This window comes from Sylvia atricapilla, chromosome 6 (assembly GCF_009819655.1).
Source record: "Sylvia atricapilla isolate bSylAtr1 chromosome 6, bSylAtr1.pri, whole genome shotgun sequence".
Taxonomy (NCBI): Eukaryota; Metazoa; Chordata; class Aves; order Passeriformes; family Sylviidae; genus Sylvia; species Sylvia atricapilla.
This window is the reverse complement of record NC_089145.1, coordinates 57,357,872-57,378,050: the sequence shown is the minus strand read 5'-3', so window position 1 is coordinate 57,378,050 and position 20,179 is coordinate 57,357,872. Positions and strand designations below refer to the sequence as shown.

The 20,179-nt window shown below is 40.6% G+C and overlaps 1 protein-coding gene across 7 annotated transcripts in view; it reads left to right on the top strand.

Annotated features, from left to right (window-relative positions):
- Positions 1 to 20,179, top strand: part of YLPM1 (YLP motif containing 1) — a 34,303-nt gene that overhangs the window by 2,906 nt on the left and 11,218 nt on the right. For 3 of the 7 annotated variants that reach the window (XR_010743881.1, XM_066322047.1, XM_066322050.1), the window contains exons 2-16: positions 3,356 to 3,592; positions 4,460 to 4,654; positions 5,837 to 6,567; positions 7,625 to 9,928; positions 12,276 to 12,381; positions 14,399 to 14,642; positions 15,817 to 15,909; positions 16,277 to 16,451; positions 16,606 to 16,751; positions 17,104 to 17,291; positions 17,908 to 17,970; positions 18,265 to 18,384; positions 18,666 to 18,842; positions 19,060 to 19,143; positions 19,373 to 19,456. Coding sequence is in view for 4 of the 7 variants with exons in the window: in XM_066322047.1 (XP_066178144.1) it covers positions 3,356 to 3,592; positions 4,460 to 4,654; positions 5,837 to 6,567; positions 7,625 to 9,928; positions 12,276 to 12,381; positions 14,399 to 14,642; positions 15,817 to 15,909; positions 16,277 to 16,451; positions 16,606 to 16,751; positions 17,104 to 17,291; positions 17,908 to 17,970; positions 18,265 to 18,384; positions 18,666 to 18,842; positions 19,060 to 19,143; positions 19,373 to 19,456 (4,947 nt within the window). In the remaining 3 variants the exon portion in view is untranslated. Of the gene's footprint in view, positions 1 to 3,355; positions 3,593 to 4,459; positions 4,655 to 5,836; positions 6,568 to 7,624; positions 9,929 to 12,275; positions 12,382 to 14,161; positions 14,643 to 15,816; positions 15,910 to 16,244; positions 16,452 to 16,605; positions 16,752 to 17,103; positions 17,292 to 17,907; positions 17,973 to 18,264; positions 18,385 to 18,665; positions 18,843 to 19,059; positions 19,144 to 19,372; positions 19,457 to 20,179 lie in introns of those variants that run through there. The other 4 variants (XM_066322046.1, XM_066322049.1, XR_010743883.1 and 1 more) reach the window with 4 other exon arrangements.

Below are 20,179 nucleotides of genomic sequence, written 5' to 3'. Positions count from 1 at the left end.
TACTACGCAATTTGCCATGAGTTGGTGTTTTATTATTTTCCTGTCTGAGATACTGTTCTTTGCCTTGACAGTATCGTGAGTTTAGTGTAGTTTCTTCCATGGGTATGTAGTTGGATTAAATAGCTACATTCTTGTCAAATTCACTTAAAATAACTGTGGTGTTTCCTTAACGTTCCATCGGGTGGTTGGGTGATGTGTGCTGCTGTTTGTTTACAGTATCACAGGATGGATAAGGTTAGAAGGGACCACAGGGTCTGGTTCAACCTCTGGTCAAGCAGAGTCATCCCAGAGCATGTGGCACCGGGTTCTGTGTTCCAGACAGTTCTTGAATATCTTCAGTGAGGGAGAATCCACAATTTCCCTGGGTAATCTGTTACAGTGCTCAGTCCCCTACGTGGTAAAAAAGTTCTTTCTTATATTCAGGTACGTGGTAAAAAAGTTCTTTCTTATATTCAGGTGGAACTTCCTGTGCATCAATTTCTGCACATTGCCCCTTTCCATGTTCCTTGGCATCACCATGAAGAGCCTGGATCCTTCCTCTTGGCACCCTCCCTTCAGATACAGTGTACAAGGTCCCCCTCAGCCGTGTCTTCTCATGGCTGAACAGGCTCAGCTCCCTCAGCCTGCCCTTATTAGAGAGAGATGCTCCAGTCCTTTGGCATCTTCATTGCCCTCCACTGGACTTGTTCCAGGAGTTCAGGTCTCTCTTGTACTGGGGAGCCCAGAACTGGACACAGCACTCCAGCTGTGGCCTCACCAGGGCTGAGCAGAGGGGCAGGATCATCTTCCTCAACCTGCTGACAATGCTCTTCCTGCTCCGAGGATGTGTGGGTACATCTGTCTCTATAAATATGCATTTATCGACATCTGATAAAGCCACCTCAGCTTTACCACCTCACCATGTAGGAGACTGCTGTGCTCTTTAAACAGCCTCTTGCCTCTTCGTTTTATGAGGATGCTATACCATTTTTTTTTTTGCAATTTTCACCTGGAAAGGACGTGATATCCCCCAAATTAGGTGTTATGTTATGGCCTAGGGTCACCTATATTAACTTTGGAGTAGTCTTTTGGTGTGGACTTCACATTAATGTGTTTGGTGGTATGTCCTGTGGTCAGGGGCTGATAGTGCAGGTTTCAGTGTTCCTGTAAAATGCAACAGGTCTAGTCTCTTGGTCAGTCAAAGATGGAAAAAGGCCTGTGTTGATGCTCCTGTTTTTCTTGATCTTAAGGATTATAATTGGACTTGAAAAATTATGAGTCCAGTTGAATGGCAAGTCATGATGAGGAGATAATCACTCAAATAACTGAGTTCTTCATCATGAAAAATTTTCTTCTCTAGCACTTCTGTTTTGCTTCAACTAAGGTGTAAAAATCTACCTTTTTGCTTTTCTCATGCTTTTCAAATAGCACAGTAATAGATGTCACTGACTCATCTGCTGAAGGTGATACATAATTATTATCATAGCTCTGGAAAGCCCATGTCATATTATGAGTTCTAGCTCTATGTCCAGTTGGTGGAATGAGAAGGAAACAAAATAGATCTGTGGAGACTACAATTTTGTGGCAGTAGAATATGTCATAGCATCTAGCACCATGATGGCAAATCACCTTGTGGTGCCTTTTGAGATGGATAAACAAGTCAGATTTTGTGTAGCTGGAGAAGTATGCTCCTCCCTTGAGTTGCACTTACTTCAGCATGTTGTTGAAGGTTTCTGTCAGAGTCTATGCTGCAATGTGAATGCATATCTTCCACCCAAAACTATGGCTGCTCTTCTGAGACATATTGTTAAAAAGATACATGGCAGGAATAATTGCATGATCAATTTAAAGTCTGTGAAGCACTGTCTCTCATTTCATTGATCTCATTTCCAAGGTATGGAAGTATTTTTTTTAAAATACACCTCCATGTTGGTGTTTGCTACCAAGGGAAAACAGTATTTCTGATCTGAGCATGAGGTAGATTTCTAGAGAAAGTTACTCTTCTTTTAAACCTGTTTAGATGGGCAGAGTGATGCACTTTCAAGAAGTCTCATCAGACAGCACTTACTGCTTTGATGTTGTCACACTTTTATTTTAAAATGCCTGCATCTTTTGGATTATTTTCTCTTCCTGACTGGGCTTTTATATAGGTGTTTTTTTCTGAACTGTGCATGCTTGGATGGAAAGGAAGAACAGAAGGTATAAAAGATGGAGATCAGTCACAGATTCTCAGAGGTGATGGAATTGAGAGCACAAGGATGGTTGCACTAGGTTAGACTGAAAACTACAGTATTTTATCATTCTATCTTTGATAGTGGCTAAAAGCAGATGGTAAGAGAACTTAAAAATCAAGAGTGTAACAATATTTTCCTAAGATACAGGACTTGCCTTAGCTGTAAAGGGTGTATTTATTTTTAAAATAAGTAGATTTTTCCAAATGATGTCTTGAATCCACAAAATTATAGCCCTTGGAGAGGTCTCTAGTAGGGACGCTGGTGGCACAAGACCATTTCAGGTGAAGAGCAGCCTCCCACAGATGTCCTTCAATTCACTTGATGCCTGATATTTCTCATCTTGGAAGAGATACAGGACTGTTGGTTCTTATTCAGGTCTCTTTAAGACACTACTGCTTAATTGTTGAGATACTTATCTTTAGTCTTTCATTCTTTATGTCAGTGGCAGCTTACTTTTTGAAAGCTTCTGTCGTCTGCCTTGAGTACTCTTAATTCTACCTTGAAATATTTAAAACTGAAAGCTTATTATTTCTTCAATGGATCAGGTTTTGGGTGCAACCATACCCGCTTCCCTCTTCAGCTATTAAATAAATCAGGATTAATGAGAATTCAGATGATACCTAATCTTCACTATATACTGGTTCTGATTTTTCTTTTTACTTTCCTTAGCTTTGTTCAAACATCTTCACAGTTTCTCAGCTGTCATTTTCAGTCTATTTCATGTCTGTGTCCTCTGTTCATCCCCTTCATCTCTCCTGTACATTTCCTTCTTTTTCTCTTTACTGTAGTTCTTAGATATAAGAAGTTCTAAAACAAATAAATATGGTACTTACCACATATTTGTAGTAATTTTGCTTATTATTGCCTGTGCTCGAGATTTTTGTTAGTATTGTTTGCTATAGTTACAGAATAGTAAGCTTGTTGGGGTAAAAAGTAAACTCTGTTGTGGGTTCTGTGCATCACATAGTGATTTCTGAATTTTGATTTGGTCTTCTGGCATCCATTGCAATACTGTTGCTGAAGAAGTAAGTTTTTCCTCAAAACAGTTTAAATTCCCACAGTATGATTCTAGTGATTATCATTAATGATTTTCTATTGTTTTTCTTGTGAAAACTGTCTTAGAAAATTTTTATCCATTACAGGAACAGCAGCAATACTGGTACCAGCAGCACCTGCTTAGCCTGCAGCAAAGGGCAAAAGCCCATGCTCAGGGACAGCAGCAGATGAAAAGTCCAGTAGTGAAAGATGAGCAGAGAGCAAAATCTGAAGAAGGGAAAATGAGTGCTTCAGCTCAGCAGTCTGAAGCTCCTCCTCTTAATGAATCTCTGCCTCCAGCATCCAAAGAAGACGAGTCTTCTCTTCCATCCACTGAAACTCAGGTAGGCTTTGTACAGTGATGCCACTCTGTTTGTGTCCTAGACAAGCCAAAACCCCAGGAAAATTAATGCCATCAAATTCTCTTGTATGCCTTGTAACAATAACTAAATGTTGTGAAGCAGTCTTAAAAAAAAAGTTTGCTAAAGCTGCACTACTGAGAAAATACACTTCTTGTATATAAAATTACATATTCACCCACACGTGCACCAAGCATCTGTGAGCTGACACATATCATGATATCAAAGTGAAAAATCAGGTGGTTGTGGAATGCTATGTTAAGACACTATTTTTTAATTTCTCTATGGCAGTTTAATGCATAGAGAAAAGGGGAGCCAGAATTCAGTTAGCCTGAAAGCCAAGAATTTTGCCCAGAGTTTGTTTTTTTGTCAGCATGCTCAGTAACAGTTACTGTATAAGAGATGGAGGTCATGATTGATGTTTGAACAGAATGTGCCCCACTTTAACTTACAGGGTGCATATTCCTACAAAGTGACAAAAATAATGCACTTGGAGTTACTTTACATCATCATGAAAAACCACTGTTTCTCATTACATTTTCTGTGAGTGACAGATAACATATTTTCATTAATCTCTTTCCTGCAGGTTTTGACTTTATGTATGAATAACCTAATTGCCATCAGCCTAACCTTTAGATTAGACTGTTCATATTAAGAAAAGATGTGTCCACATTAAGAAAAGGTGGGATAAAAATCAGCCTTCCAGAAGCTGTGGGTGGCTGGAACAATGAAATAGAGTAATAAAGTAAGAAACAGTGAGAAAGTTCCTGTAAAATGTGTAGTGACCAAGTGTATTTTTTTTCCTGACAGAAGTAACTTTCATTTATTTATAGTATTTGCCTTTTTCTGTAGCTCAATATTGAACCTCCTGATGACCCTGAGGAGGATTTGAGATTGCAGCAATTGCAAGCAGCAGCAGCTCAATGGCAGCAGCACCCCCATCACCGGGTTGGGTTTCAATATCAGAGAATAATGCAGAAGCACGCTCAGCTGCAGCAAATAGTACAGCAGTATCAACAGATCATGCAACAGCCTCCACACTTAGAGGTGAGACCCTAAGGAGATGGTGTTTGATATACATCCTGGGTGACCCAGCACTCATAGTCTGCTGAAAAATATGTAGTTGAATAATTTGTGATGGTTGGCTCATTTGTCTAGCTACTTGTTCTGGTTGGGTAGAAGTTTATATCCGTTTTCCCTACTGTCATTCGACTTCAGAATAAAAAAAGCATCGACACATGGTGATGAGGCTTCAGTAGGATGAGAAATACAAGACTTTACACTTCTCATAAGATTTTTCAGATATACCTAGGTAATACAGGAGCAAAGCTGAGCACAATATTGAATTTACTCAGCTTCAATTGTTTTGCCACTGGAGAAACAATTCAGAAAGGTCAGGTAAACAGATGATTGCGCAGAGTAGTTTGGAAGCTGCTCTTCTCTACAAAAATAAATATTTACAATGTTAAATGTAGATGCCAAAAATAGACAGTGAATGTAATTAAGAAAATGAGTATCTCACTGATTATTTTTAACTCAAGTAATCAGTTGAAACCAGTATTGTAAGCTTTAAGCTTTTAAGTAGAAGTTGATTACTGCATTAGAGAGTTGAGTCAGCTATCACTGGGTTGGTAGAGTTCATACATTAAGCATTTCTTTGTAAGTTGGACTGTCTACGTTTTTAGGGGTTTTTAATTTCTTTGGGTAAACCTTAAAAATCTCAGGCAAGATCAAGCCATGAATATTATGATATCCTCACATAATGAAGGACAGAACTCCTTGAAATAAGCTTTATTTGTGCGAATAAGGTCTGGCAAAGGCTTAGAGAAGAATAATTGCAGACAGCTGAGGCAATTCTGAGCAGGTTAATAGCAAAAACTGAAATCTTGAGAAGTAGTCACATAGTGTATATATGTGAAGATTGATTTGGGCTTTAGCCGTTGTTAGGATCTGGTAATAATACAGTTTATACAGATTATAGGTTTCTTCAGCTGTCCTGTTGAAGTCTTCCATACACAGATGTAGCATGTAGTCATAAAATACATTAATTTTCACAATGTCTTTAGATGTCACAGTTGGTTTTTGCTTTTGTTTTGGTGTAGTTCTTCCTCAAGCTTTCAGCCAAGTCATCAGAAACTGTGATATTACAAATGATACTGAAATTCATGGCTCTGAGAGTAACTGACTGTCTTAAGGTATTTTGAACCTATCTTTGTCATCTCATTGCAGACAATGTCAGTGGACATGCAACTGCGACATTATGAGGCACAGCAAAAACAGTTCCAGCAGCTTCATAAAGATTGGGAGCGATCAATGAACCAACAGTGGCAGCATCAGCTTCAAACCTACCCTCACAAAGACCAGCTTCAAGAGTATGAGAAACAGTGGAAAGCATGGGATGAGCAGATGAAGGTCACTCAGTCGCACCTGCAGGAAAAAGTGACGTCACTCCAAAATCTGAAGAATCAATATCCTGCAAATGTTTCGCTGCCGCCTCCATTTATTCCGTATTCCCAAACTGGGCAAGGTGGCCTTCCTATTATGCCTCCAACTTTACCTTCAAGTACACCTCCACTGGTCCCCCCACCTGTCTCTTCAGTTTCTCAGTTATCCAATTCCTCTGTTCCTTCAGGATCCAGTTCTCAAGCTACTGAAACACCAAGGCCAGCTCTCCTTCCCACTCCTGGTACCTATGCATCAAAAATATCTAGTTCAACTAGCTATTCACCTTATTCCCAAGTAGGTACATCCTTTGGCTCATCTGACCATGGAAAGTCTCAAGGTCATCTTAGTAAACAAACTGTAAATATTTCATCTGAACAACAGTGTGGGGAACTGAAAGGCACTTCTGCAGTGTCTTCGACACACACGCCTGTTGTGCAGGATAAACCGGTGAGGTCAGGTGGATTGCTTCCAGATCCTCCCAGATCAGCACGTTTTGAAGGCCCTAGAGGCCCTAGGTAAGAATGTATTTGTTGATTTATACATATTCCAGGCTATGAGATTTTCAGTGATTTATTAAGAAATTAAATATATATCTTATTCTCAAATCTTTCTGAGATTGTGTGAAGTGTGTATTTGTTCAGTGGAGGTTTTGTTTTTAATATATGCACACCATACTCTCTGTATTTGTATTTTTAAAGCAAGGATATATAGATGTCTTTCACCTGAGCATAATCTAGAGTAGATTGCATTTTCTTTTGTTGGTAAAGTGCTTGGGGATGCTGCCCCTTTTCTTTTGCAGAGAAACAGTACTCCTGCTTTGAAAAAAAAAGAAAGCTGTTGTAAATATTGTATGTCTTTGCTGATTTTGTACCTGCTATATAATTTGATCCAAGATCTTGTTTTTTGAATGTTTTTCTTTGATACATGATATCAGGGTGCAAAAACAACATCTGTTCTATCTTCTCATTAGTTAGAGATGGGTTGGTGTGATGTCTGCTGAATCAAAGGACAGTGGTGTTCTGTTCAGTTGTTTCTGTCCTTGCATACTCTGCTAGACTTTACAATAATATCTTCATGGTTATTTGCCTTATCTTTGCTTCCAAAGTGATCAATCATGAATAATAATTTGTGAATTGCTAGCAATGTACATGAACTTTACATAAATGAATCATTTTCTATCTCTTGATAGTTTTTAGAAAGTGTTTCTGTTCCTGGGGATTTGTTGGATGTACAGTTCTGAACAGACTGTTTTCGTTATTTGCTGGTGCATGTCTTTTATGTGTGTTGGTATAGAGCTCAGTGATATGCAGTGATAGATACAGGTTGTCTTTCTGGGCTGTGAGCAGAGATTTCAGGTTCATGTCCAGGTTTTCATCCACCAGGACCCCCAAGTCCTTCTTGGCAGGGCTGCTCTTGATCCCATCATCACCAAGTCTATATTGAGACCAGGGGCTGCCCTCACCCAGGTGCAGGACCTTGTACTTGGTCGCATGAGGTTTCCACGGGCCTACCTCTGTAGGATTTTAACATGACATGTTCATTTGAATAAAATTTCTATTGTGTCATCTGTAGATTTGATGGACCTCGGGGAAGAGGATATGACAAATTTGAAGGCTCAAGACCGAGAGGACCTCGTTTTGACTCCCAGCGGTCAGAAGGGTACAGGTCTCGTTTTGACCGACAGAATACAGATGGACAGTCTTCAAGCAGATGGGGCTCTATCCCACGAGGACCAGCAGGAGAATTTTATACAACAAATGCATCACATGGACACGGTTCCCGACCTGGTGGTCCACGGTGGACAGGGCCCAGGCCTCATCTGGGACAGCAACAGCAGCAGCAGCAGCAGGCACAGACAGACTCACAGTCAGAAAGCAAAGAACCTTTTACAGACACAGCTGGCGATCAGCAGTCTGTAAGCAGAACAGAGTCTACTCCTGACACACAGAGTGCAGGTCCTGCTGAGCCAAATGAGGACCTGACAGACACTCAACAGGAGCCATCCAAACCTGAAGTCAAAGAACCTAGTTCGGACCCTCCTAAAAAGTGGACATGGAGTTCACATGATCCCAACCAGCAGGTAGAAGAGTCCAAGGCACCCACCCCACCTATTCAGAACCAGAATACGGTAGCCCCTGTAACAGGAGATCAGGATTTGGATTCACCAGATGGCCAGTTGACTGCTTCAGAGGCCACCCAGGGCCTACCTGGACCAGAAAGCAGAGGAAAAGGGCCATTTATGCATGAAGATAGAGGAAAGGGACCAGGAGGCAGAGGAAGGGGCCGTGGCAGAGGGCAGGGAGATGGCCGTGGCTGGGGAATGGGCCGTGGCCGGGGAATGGGAAGGATGGATGGTGGCCGGGGAATGGGAAGGATGGACGGTGGCTGGGGAATGGGCAGGATGGATGATGGCCACGGCCGGGGAATGGGCAGGATGGACGATGGCCGTGGTAGAGGATATGTATACAGAGGCAGAGGGCAGGCTAGGCAGGCATCCATCCGTGGCAGGGGAATGTTCAGAGAGAGGATGCCAGATAGACGGTCAGGCAGCAGGGAGAGGATGCCAGATGGACAGTCAGGCAGCCGAGAGAGGGGACTGGGTGGCCGGTCAGATAGCCATGAGAGGGTATTCTCCAGCCGAGACAGAGAAGTGCCTGGACGGGCAGGCAGCTGGGACAGGGGGCGGGCAGGAAGCCGGGAGAGAGGCCCGGTCAGACGGGCGTGTAGCCGGGAAAGAGAGCCCATGAGAGGGGCTGGTAGCCGAGAGAGGGAGCCCATGCGGCGGGCAGGGAGCCGGGAGAGGGTCCCTGTCAGGCGCGCAGGGAGCCGGGAGAGGGTCCCCATGCGGCGGGCAGGGAGCCGCGAGAGGGACATGGTCAGGCGGGCAGGGAGCCGGGAGAGGTGTCCCATCAGGAGGGGAGATAGCCATGAGAGAGAAGCAGGAAGATCCGAAACAGGCAATATGGGTAAACCCATTCACCTAGGAGATGACCCTGACAAATTGCCTCCGTACCATCGAGATGAAACATTCAGGGGTTCTTGGGGTCGTGAAGATGATACAATGCAGGAGGAATTTCCTTTAGAGGGTCAAGATGACCCGTCTTTGGAGCATGAGCAATTGGATGACTGGGAAAGAGAACAATACTGGAGAGATCACAATTCTGATTATCAGGACGATTCCGTAGATGCATATGACAGAGATGACAGGTTGCAATCCCACCATTCACTGCCTCCATTGTCTCCCTTACCGCCACTACCTCCTTTATCATCTGATCATGACAGACGAGATTCGTGGTGGGATGACTGGAAAGGGCCAAGAGAAAGGGAACTAGAGAGAGATCTAGATAGAACTGGAAGATCCTCAGATATTTATGATCAAGATTTAGACAGAGAATGGGATAGAAACTGGGACATAAGACCTATGGATGACAGAGATATGGGGAATCGTGACCTGGATATCCCCCCTCTACCACCATTACCTCCCCTTCCACCTCTGGACAGGTACCGTGAAGATAGGTGGAGGGACGATAGGAACAGAGATCATTATGACAGAGACCTCCGAGACAGGGGGGAGCTTAGGATTCGGGAATATCCGGAGAGATACGACACGTGGCGGGAGAAGCAAGACTACGTTCCTGAAAGGACTGACTGGGAGAGGGAACGGTTGTCGGATAGGTGGTATCCAGATGATGGAGACAGACTGCGGTCTTTGGAGGACCACTCAGATTCATCCCTTCCTCCACCTTCACATTCCTCTGATATGCTGGGAGCAGATTCAAACCTGGACTCTGACCAGTCCTTGGGAGGAGTGATGGTCCTAAGCCAAAGACAGCATGAGATAATTCTGAAGGCTGCCCAGGAGCTCAAAATGCTTCGGTGAGTTGCCTGGTTCTGTGATTTTTGAATAGGAATCTTGTTCTGTGGGATCTCTTTGCATCAACACAGTAATGGCTTCATTTCTTTTACCCACAGCATGATAGTAGGAGCTCATGTGGAACAAGTTATTTGGGTAGCTTTATCACAGCTTTTGTAGATGGACTTCCTTTTCTTAAATAGATGGTTGGCCCTTTCCCTGTGAATATGGTGTTCCCTGTATGTTGCTTTCCAGGAAGATATCTGTCCGTCACCTGACTAATCTTTTTGTTATCCTCAAATAAATTTGTGGATAATTGCTTTTCAGTCTTTTTGGTGGTATCAGATGAGCTTAATGATAATTGCTTTTAAGTACTTAACCCCTTCCTAGTACATTCATGTGGTTCTTAAGACCTATTTAAATTTTTGGATACTGCTCACTTTTAAGTTGAAACATTAGATGAATCTTTGGTTGGTTGGTTGTTTTTTTTACAGAGCTTCCTCATTTGAAACCCAATATTGTCAGCAAACAATATTTTCAAATTCAGTTGATCTTAAGTTCTGGGAATCAGCATAAAAGAAGTGATATAATAATTAGAAGGATATGAATGCAAGAGTTCATCAAGACTGCATTTTTAGAAAGCAGCTACTAGCTACTAGCAGCTACTATTAAGGCTTTAATAAGTGTTTATTATGAAATTAGTAATATGAGAGACTGGACTATATGAGGCTTTCAGCAACCTAACCTAGTGAAAGGGGGGTTGAAACGGGATGATTTTTGAGGTCTCTTCCAACCTAATCCATTTCACGATAGAGATGTTTTGCACTTTTCTCCAGGCTGTTTTGTTTTCAAAACAAAGATTTGAATTAGATTGCTGAGCGCCTGTCCCGTGTGGAAGGTCTTAGTTGCATGCCAAAATGCAAGAAAAATATTTTCTTTAAAAGGAGGAAGTTTTATCCTGAATAATTTAATAATCTACTGCAATTAGATTGATTTAACAGTGTTTTTAACTGTGAAATCTGTATTACAAAGTAGCACTTGCTAAAAGTTTGGAGTAATAGATTATTTTCACCTTCCTGACTTTCCCATTGCCTCAGTTTCCAGCCGTATGTTTTGCTGGTTTTTGTGACTAGCTGCAAACCAGTCACTTAGGCTAAAGACCATACTTTGGGAATTACTATGACAGTGATTTATTAGGGCTGAAATATTTTAAAACACAGTCACTAAAATGTTTAATGTAAAAAATAGTTACATATACATCTTTCCAAGACAGTAAAAAGGGGGAATATAAACATGATACTGATTTTTAATAGAATATGATAGTAATCTTAAAATGAGTTACATTGGTACTTCTCATTAGATTCTTATATGCTGGAGATTTAAGTCTGAACAGTAGGAACAACTTTATGGAGATTACTTAGTAATTTCATGGGGATTTTTTTGAGCCAAGAGTTATACCAGCAGTGTGGTACATAACTGCTTTCATCTCCAAAACTAAAACCTTCATCTGGCTTTGCTTTTATGGTCTGTAAAACAGCATACTCTCAGCTGCAGACTGTTCTGTATTTATGATCTAGTGTAATGCTCAGTTTACTCTTTGTATTTACAAAACACTGTGGATTCTCTTCTTTGAGCCAAGTTCCCCTTCTGCTGAACACTGAACAGATGCCTTACTAGTTAGGGTGGTTTCTCTTATGTCTTGTTACAGAGGGATCTCATTCTTAGTTATTATTTAGAAAGTGCTTCAATATGCAGAGTTATTAGCAATTGAAAAACCTAGATTAAAAAATGCTAACAAAAACTGGAGGAAAAGGAAAAAAAATTGTAATCCAGAGATTGTAGTACTCACAGCTGAGCCTGGTCTCTGCTCTGTAGACAAGGTACTGGTTGTGTACTAAATAGCATTTTACTATATAAACCAAAGAAGCAGAAGTTAGACTCACTGTTTGGGTTTTATATATTGGAATATCTTGTGCTTTGTTGGCTTCAATCCTGTTACCATGTGAACCAGAGCAAGTAACTTATGTGTGCATTTCCAAGGGGTTTCTTGCTTGCAGAAGGTGTTGACAGAAGATAAAAATCCATCTTTGCTCTGTACTGTTCAAATGGAGTGGTTCTGGCAAAGCACAAAAGTATAACTGCATGTCTCTTGTGATCAAAAATCATGCAGCTAGTACACTAGGTGCCTCCATGGTTAGGTGAAACAGGGATTTCTAAATCACAGCACTGCCCGTCTAAAGCCTGCTGTGTTCTTTTCTTCTTTTGGCTTTGTCTCTGATGCTAGTGTAATATGTGTTTCCACCATGGGCATTTATTTAATTTTTCATTTAAGCTATAGACTAATAACATTTTCTTACGATGCTTGTGCAGAGAGCAAAAAGAACAGCTACAGAAGTTGAAAGAGTTCAAACCTGACATTTCCACCCAGGACTCTCCAAGACCACAGAACACAAGCACAAGACCAGGTGCCTTTCAGGTAAATTCATCTTGCACTGATAACATGTTAGTAGTAATTGCTATTTATGTATGTTGAACCAGTTCTACACGCTGATGGTCAAATTTCTCTGTGGAATGCCTCCCAAGCAATCCTTTCAGCCTTAGCAATCTTCTGTTGAGGCAAAACATCTTCTTTGTTTCTTTAATTTTCCAAACCATTTTCTACTCAGTCAGTCCTCCATGTCTTCTGAATATGACCCATCAGGAGTGGTTGCACATGTGGTTCAGCAGTCTAGATTGCTGTGGGATAATGTGCAAAAACAGGTGAGCTCTTCCAAAACAGGGATGTAAGGTTCACAAGAAGACTCTGCTTTTCCTTGCTTAAGTTCTTTGACCTTGCACTGCTTTTCCTACTTCAGGAGCTATGTCCTCTTTGAAGTTGGAAAAATTTGAGGATATGCTGATCAGAAATTGAGATATTTCGATGTACCATGGACATTAGCCTTCTGTTTGCTGTTTTTATTGTGAATTCTTATTACTTTCTAGAATATCATAAAGTGCATGGAAACTCATGTTTGTGTACCTCCATCCTGTTGTGATACAACTACTCCTCTACTGCTTAATTTCCTGTTTAGTACTGGGAATTCTTCTCAGATGCTTATATTTGGGGTTTTTGATAATTCAGAAATCAGCTGAACTTCTGCAGTCATGCTAACACAGGTTTGTAAATCTTTCCTAGAATGAGCAAACAGTTTTGTTAAGTATGTGCTTGGAGGAGATATCTGAGTTGATGCAAAGTCTTTATTCTTCATCACATCTTACCCCCGAAGTTACTCACACCAATAAATTTAGCCGTAAGATCTTCTGGGTCTGACATTTAGCCAGACCAACCTTTTTTTCTCCCTCCATCCAGAGAAGTGTTATGCAGTGAATGAGGTGCTGCAAGTTTTCATTTTGCCTAGGTGACCTTTTCCTTGTTTACAGTGTCTATAAAGTAAAATAATGGAACTGATTTGCTACCAAGAACTGCAGGTATATTGGTGTCTTTAGGAAGTTACTTTACTCAGTTTTGGTATTGTGTATCTCAGACTACTTCACTCATCTGCATAGAGGTTTTCAAACAACTCTTGTTTTTCTTGGAATTCCTGCCTCCAGGTATTTCTGCCGTGACTTGGAGCTGTTATTACAGAGCTCAGCTTTGCATTGACAACCATTCTGGAATTTTTATTGCATGTTGCTAAAAAGGCTACCTGTAACTTGGTTTTGTTATGATGCTGAAAAGTCTTGTAACGTGTGGAGTTTCTTGTGGATATTTGGTTCATGAAGGATTTGGTTTGGTTTTCCTCTAGGTGAAACCTTCGAATTTCTTATGTTCTTCTGATTCTGATTTTATTAAGGGCTTTCCAGGTGTTTCTGCTCTCTGTGAATTTTTCCAGTGGTTTCCTAAAAGAAACTGGCCTTATCAATCCTTTTGCATCTCACCAAGCTGCCCTACTTTCAGATTTTCAGCCTTCACACAGACAACAGGAATCTTTGCAGACAGCAGGAGTCTTTGGGAATAAAACAGTAGACACTTCTGAAGTGAGATAGGCCTACTGGAGCTAAAATTGGTAAGGTTATTTTGAAGAAGAAAATAAGTAGTGTTTAAGCTTTCACATAGTGAGCGAACACAAAATTAAATCAGGCCACCAGCTTTTAAAAATAGTCCTCCTACCTGTAGCACCTTGATGGAGGTACTAGAAAACGTGTACGATTGCACTTACTGAGGATGAGAGAAGGTTAGTTTACAGTTCTACATTAAAAGTGCTTTCTGCATCTAGGTGTCTTCTCAGCTATCTTCAGAGGCACCAGTAGAAGCCCAAGCTATTAAACCTTCTCCTGCTGTTATTATAAAGCCTCCCATGTTGTTCAGACAGTCCACCCCTGTGACAAGACCAAGTGCCCCACTGGCAAGGCCTACTACGCCTATGACAAGGCCACATGCTCCAGTTTCTACTCCAACTACAATCCCAAGTCATGATCAGTCTTTAAAACCATCACCTTCTGCTGTGGAACAGGAACGCTGGGATAACGACTCTTTCCATGGACTGTGGGACACAAATGAGGATAAAGGAGCAAATATGGAGTACGAGTTGTGTAAACAGGAGCCAATGATGCCTCCACCTGTCTCCTCACCTGTGAAAGTACCTGCTGTCCACACCTCCATTCCATCAGCTGTACCAGTGTCCCTTCCTCCAGTTATTCCACCAGTTCCTAAAGCACCCATCATTCAGCAAACGGTGGATTATGGCCACGGGCGAGGTGGGTATTGCAGTGTGTTTGATATGTATCAAAGGGCTAATTAGTCCTCCTGAGGTTTTTTTTGTTTTTTTTTTTTGAAAGATATGTGTCATACAAAGTATGCATGTTCTGCAGTTGATGTGTAGACTTGTGGACATTAATGATGTAATGCTGAGCAGTGCAGTTATGAGGAGTCTCTAACCTTTAACTGGTTATGACCCTGATTTTAGTGTTTTTCTTGATGCTTTTTGAAAGAGCTGTTTTGTGTTGGTGAACAGTGTATATTCCATGGCTGCTATTCCATGAATAGTGTATAGCCATGGGTGCTTTTAATAAACACAAAATTATGTGTTGTATTTAGATTGATGCTTTCCCTTAATCCCTTTGTAGGTGAGTATGGAAATGACTGGGCTAGAAGGTACTTTGGATGGTTACAGTTCTCTAGGTGTGATTTAGTGATTTAAAGCAGAATATGTGGAGAATTTAAAGCAGAATATATTGCATTATTTTTATGCTGCATAATGGGTGTGAGGTATCCTCTAGCGAGAGAGGGAAACAGAGTCTGGTTCTGAAGGGCAATCACCCTGTACAGGTGTTTAACACATAAGTAGGGGAGGGCTCTGCTTTATACTGTTGAGCTTACCAAAGCTAAAATTTTTCTAGTTTTTAAATAGAATTATCTCCTACCTTTAACAGGAGTTAAATCATGACATAAAAAGGTTCTTAAATTGTGCAGTGTCATTTAAAGACTGTTTTTATTGTCTTTAAAGTACCATAACAGGACTGGAAGCTGTATGTGTTCCATTAAGTAGATGTTTGACTAGAAGTTGTTAGAAAAAATGTCATTGTTGTGAGACTTTCGGTTACTATTCTTGACATTTCAGTAGTTCTGTGAGTTATTGAAACTTACAGAGTGTTTTAATGTTTATAATTTTCTACTCACCTGAAAAGGCAGAAGTCCCATTGTTAAGATGGAGTGGTTTACATAAACACACACAAACTCACTTCAGCCTTTAAAAACCATGGTGCTGTTTATTTATGTAAAGCTCTTTTTGCATTATCCATTTAAAGAAATTATGGTAGTTTGTCCTAGTGACTTTTAATGCAATTGGCTGATTACTTTTCACGAAGAGGAAAGAAAATGCAAGACATGTGTTTTAAAACCTTAATTATTTTTTTGTTTATTTTCAACCAGATATAACCACCAGTAAAGTGGAACAGATTCCATATGGGGAGAGGGTAACTCTTCGTCCAGAACCTCTACCAGACAGGCAAACATTTCAAAAAGGTAGGACATGCTTGGCTGGCTTTCAAACAGTTAGTTAGCTCTTAAGAAAAGTTGTAAGGCACTGAAAGTTTGTTCAAACTAACTCAGTCTTGTTTAAGCTACAACCACTTTATTTCCTTCAGAGGTCCATAAGAATAACAGTTTATATTTTCAAGAGGAATACTGCAGTCAGTAACCTAGACACTTTAAAAATTAAATTTTGTAGCTTTAAGTAGGATTGTACCGTGTGGTTGTGTGTTACAGTTTGGAAAAGAGTGTTTGATTAAGTCCATCCTGGCTGACATGTCATATACTTCTCTTGCACTTTCGCCTGTTGCCTTCTTTTTCCAAAACAGTAGTTAGGGTTTCCATGGGTTTCTCCCTTCAGAGCATCCAGGTCGCTACAACAGAGAAAGAGATCGTGAGCCTTATTTTGAGCGTCAAGGTAATTCCAACCCAGATCATCGGGATTTCAAGAGAGAGCGGGAATTGCACAGAGACCGCGGTTCTGTGGACTACGAACGAGAGAGATTTGAAAAAGAGCGGCATCCCCGAGATGACAGGTACCTGATTTTGGGACACTATGGAAGTCAGTACGGTTGAGGCTGTCTTGTGTATCAGGCTGTCCATTTTGCCTGTGAGGTGCATGTGCCTTTCACTCTGAAATCCAATTTGTAGTGGAAATTCACAAAAATACACAAAATATTCTTTTGGCAGGGTTCTTCCTACTACGCCTTCAAGAACTCAGTCTTACCGTGACAAGAAAGACCATCCATCCTCCAGGCGAGGTGGTTTTGAAAGACCACCATATGAACGAAAGACAGATCGTCCAGCATATGATCATGGGCCTTCCATGTTTGGAGGTACAGTTTCTCAATCTCGGAGTCTTGCTAGAATATTATGAAAAATAATGGACTCGCAGAGGTGAAGATTAATTGGTAAAAGATTAATTGATTCGCAGTATTTGTTTGTTCGGAATGTATAATTCAGGAATTTTTCTTTAGGTGGTGGCATTCAGTTTTGTTTCTCAGTGGTGATGAGATCATGAATGAATATACTCTGCCAAAAACTGTCTTTGATTGCAGTAGGTTTAAATTCAGAAATTTTAATTATTTTGAGGACATATCTGTGAACTTAACTTAAAATAATGAAGGTCTGTTTAAATCAGCTCAGCTGAGTATGAACATCTTAATTTTTTTATTTCACTGAACTAAGAAAATTCTTCTGTCCAAACACTGGAATTTGAAGGTGATCGTAGAAATTACCCTGAGGAACGGATTCCTATTTCTGCTCCATCAATGCCTCGTCAGCCACCACCTGCTCCACGAGTAGAAAGGAAGCCAGAATCTAAAAATGTAGATGATATTTTAAAGCCACCAGGACGGGATAGCAGGCCAGAGAGGGTGAGTATACGTTCTGAAAGCAACAATTGGTTTCTACAAGGTCTGTATTCAGATGAAGTGCTGGTGGGATGTAATATGTTGGGAACAAGTGTACATTTGAGGAAGCTCTGGAAATTAGCTTTGCACCTTGGCAAATGCCTAGAGTGTTGTAGCATCGCTGTTAGGAGTCCACAGGAGAGGTAAACCTCCTAGGAATACTCAAAGCAAATTAGTGTGTAATCACAGTGTCTTCACTTTGGTTTTTGAGGTATCAGGGGAAAGACTTGTCTTTACACAGAAATTTGGCAATGCACCATATTATATGCAAAAGGACACAATTCAGGCTGTCAAACATTTAGGTAAGTTTCATTCGGTTAAGTGAAAGAAATTAGTGAAACTGAACCAGATCTATAACATACAGCATGAACACTGCTGAGATGATTAACATCAAAAACTCTGATTTATGTGGAACTACTACTATTTCTCATAGCCTGGTTTTTAAGACAGATAGTGAGTGCTTGATGAGATGCTTAAGTGTGAGCCCACAGCACATAATACTCTAGAAGAAAATCTTTGCAAAAGAGAGTTTGTTAAATGTAGTACAGTATCATATCTTCTTACATGATTCTTGTTTCAGATTGTGATCATCATGAGAGGATTACCTGGCAGTGGAAAGACACATGTAGCAAAACTCATCAGGGTATGTAAACAGGCACTCACTGTGTAGTGCTGCTTGTCTTTTATGTGTGCTTCCTCTGCTGTTTGCTTTCTGTTTGCCTGAGATTCAAGTCTGTTATTTCATGTTTCATGTCTTCATGTGCTAATAGTGCTCCACCACTATTAGCAAGCAGGAGGGATACTACTCTCTTCTTGTTTTGAGCATTGAGCAGGGAACTTCTGTTGACCAAAAGTATTTTGAAGATCCTGTGTAGCAAGACGGAATTTTTGCAGCAAAGATATATGATTTCTTTTTGCTTTTTCGCTTTCTTCCCAGGATAAGGAAGTAGAATGTGGAGGACCTGCACCAAGAGTGCTCAGCCTGGATGACTACTTTATCACTGAAGTGGAGAAAGAGGAGAGAGACCCAGATACAGGGAAAAAAGTTAAAAAGAAGGTAGTCTTAATTCTGTTGCTTTTCTTGACAAAGAAACAAGACCTTCTGGAAAAACAGTGGCAATTAGAATTCCAGTCTATGGGTTGGGAAGAGTGCAGAGGTCTCTGAGCTGATTTTCAAAACAAGCCAATATAACTTAGGGTGGTGTAAGCAAATTCTTTAAAACTGACTTGGAATGTGTTTTTGTCCCACCAGTGTACTTTGTGGTCATGACATTCAGGTGTTGAATATTAGCCATTTTATAGATGTCCTCTTTCTTAATGCTTTTGTCCTTGGTAAAGGTGATGGAGTACGAATATGAGGCTGAAATGGAGGAGACCTATCGTACCAGCATGTTTAAAACTTTCAAAAAGACCTTGGATGACGGCTTCTTCCCCTTCATTATCCTTGATGCTATCAATGATAGAGTGCGACACTTTGAACAGTTTTGGAGTGCTGCAAAAACAAAGGGGTTTGAGGTAATGGAGCCTAAATAGCATTTGAACTTGCTGACAGCCGTATACTGATATTTCTGAACTTCGGAATGGAAAGTGTCTGGCACATTCAGGAAAAATGCTGTGGTGTAGAGTTACAAATTTACCTTTCTTAAAGTGTACAACTGCAGAGTGTATCACAAAGTAGAAAAGAGCTCTAAAAATTGCTTTACAATATTTAATACTGTCTTTTCCTTTCTAGGTCTACTTAGCTGAAATGAGTGCAGATAACCAGACATGTTCCAAGAGGAATATTCATGGACGCAAGCTAAAGGATATCAGCAGGGTAACTGTATACATCTGGACTCATATTGTGCTTTTGGGCCCGCTCTTGTTTGAAAACTATAGACTTCATAATACTTACACTTTTCCTCTAAGAAGTACTGGTAGTTATGTCATGGGATTGATTAAAATTACTGAAGTACAGATACATCTTTTTAGCAGTCAGAAACCAGACTTTCCAATGAATCTGTTAGATTTTTAGAGGTGCTTCATTTTTGTGTGTGTTTTGTTAGATGTCTGATCACTGGGAGGCAGCACCACGCCACATGATGCGCCTGGACATCCGTTCTCTGTTGCAGGATGCTGCTATTGAAGAGGTGAGAGTCTCTGTGCTTGCTAAACCTACAGATTAGGTCAGTGTGACTATACTGAAAAATATGAAGCTGACAAAGATGTGATCACAGCAAGGCAGTTACAAGCAAGGCACTTTAGAAAGCCAGAATCACTTTGTCAGGAAAGTGTATTTCGTTATTCTTGTGAAATACCCCAAAAGTGAAGGTGCATTTTTTGCCTTCTATCACCTTTTTGAAGCTCAGACTTAGGTATCTTAGAACAAGAGTTGAAGTCACTTTGCTCTTAGCAGCTGCTGAATACCAGTTAAGGAGATTGAAGAGAATCTTTGCACTCTTAGATGAAACTCAGCAGTTTTTACAGGTTACTGAATTATTTAGATCGTATTTTGAGAAAGTAGTTGGAGAAAGTAAGATAAGGAAATAAAAAATTTTTAACACAGTCCTTATTTTGAGAAATAGAAACATTTAGCAGAGAATGAAGCAATAATTAATGTGTAGCAGTAGGTTACAATTGCCTTTTTACTTCATTTGCAGTTTGCTGTGACATGCATCTTTAGTGTGTCAGCTTACTGTATGGTTGCATTTGTGTTTGGCAGTTGTGTCAGGAGCTCTGGGCATAAAATAGTGTGTTAGTTGTGTGGTCATTGTGGGTGAACTATAACTCCTTGTTGCTGTCAGAACAGCTCTTGGCATTGGCCATGGAAACTGGTAAACTGCTGAAGTATACAGAGGGTCTTTGCAGTTTGT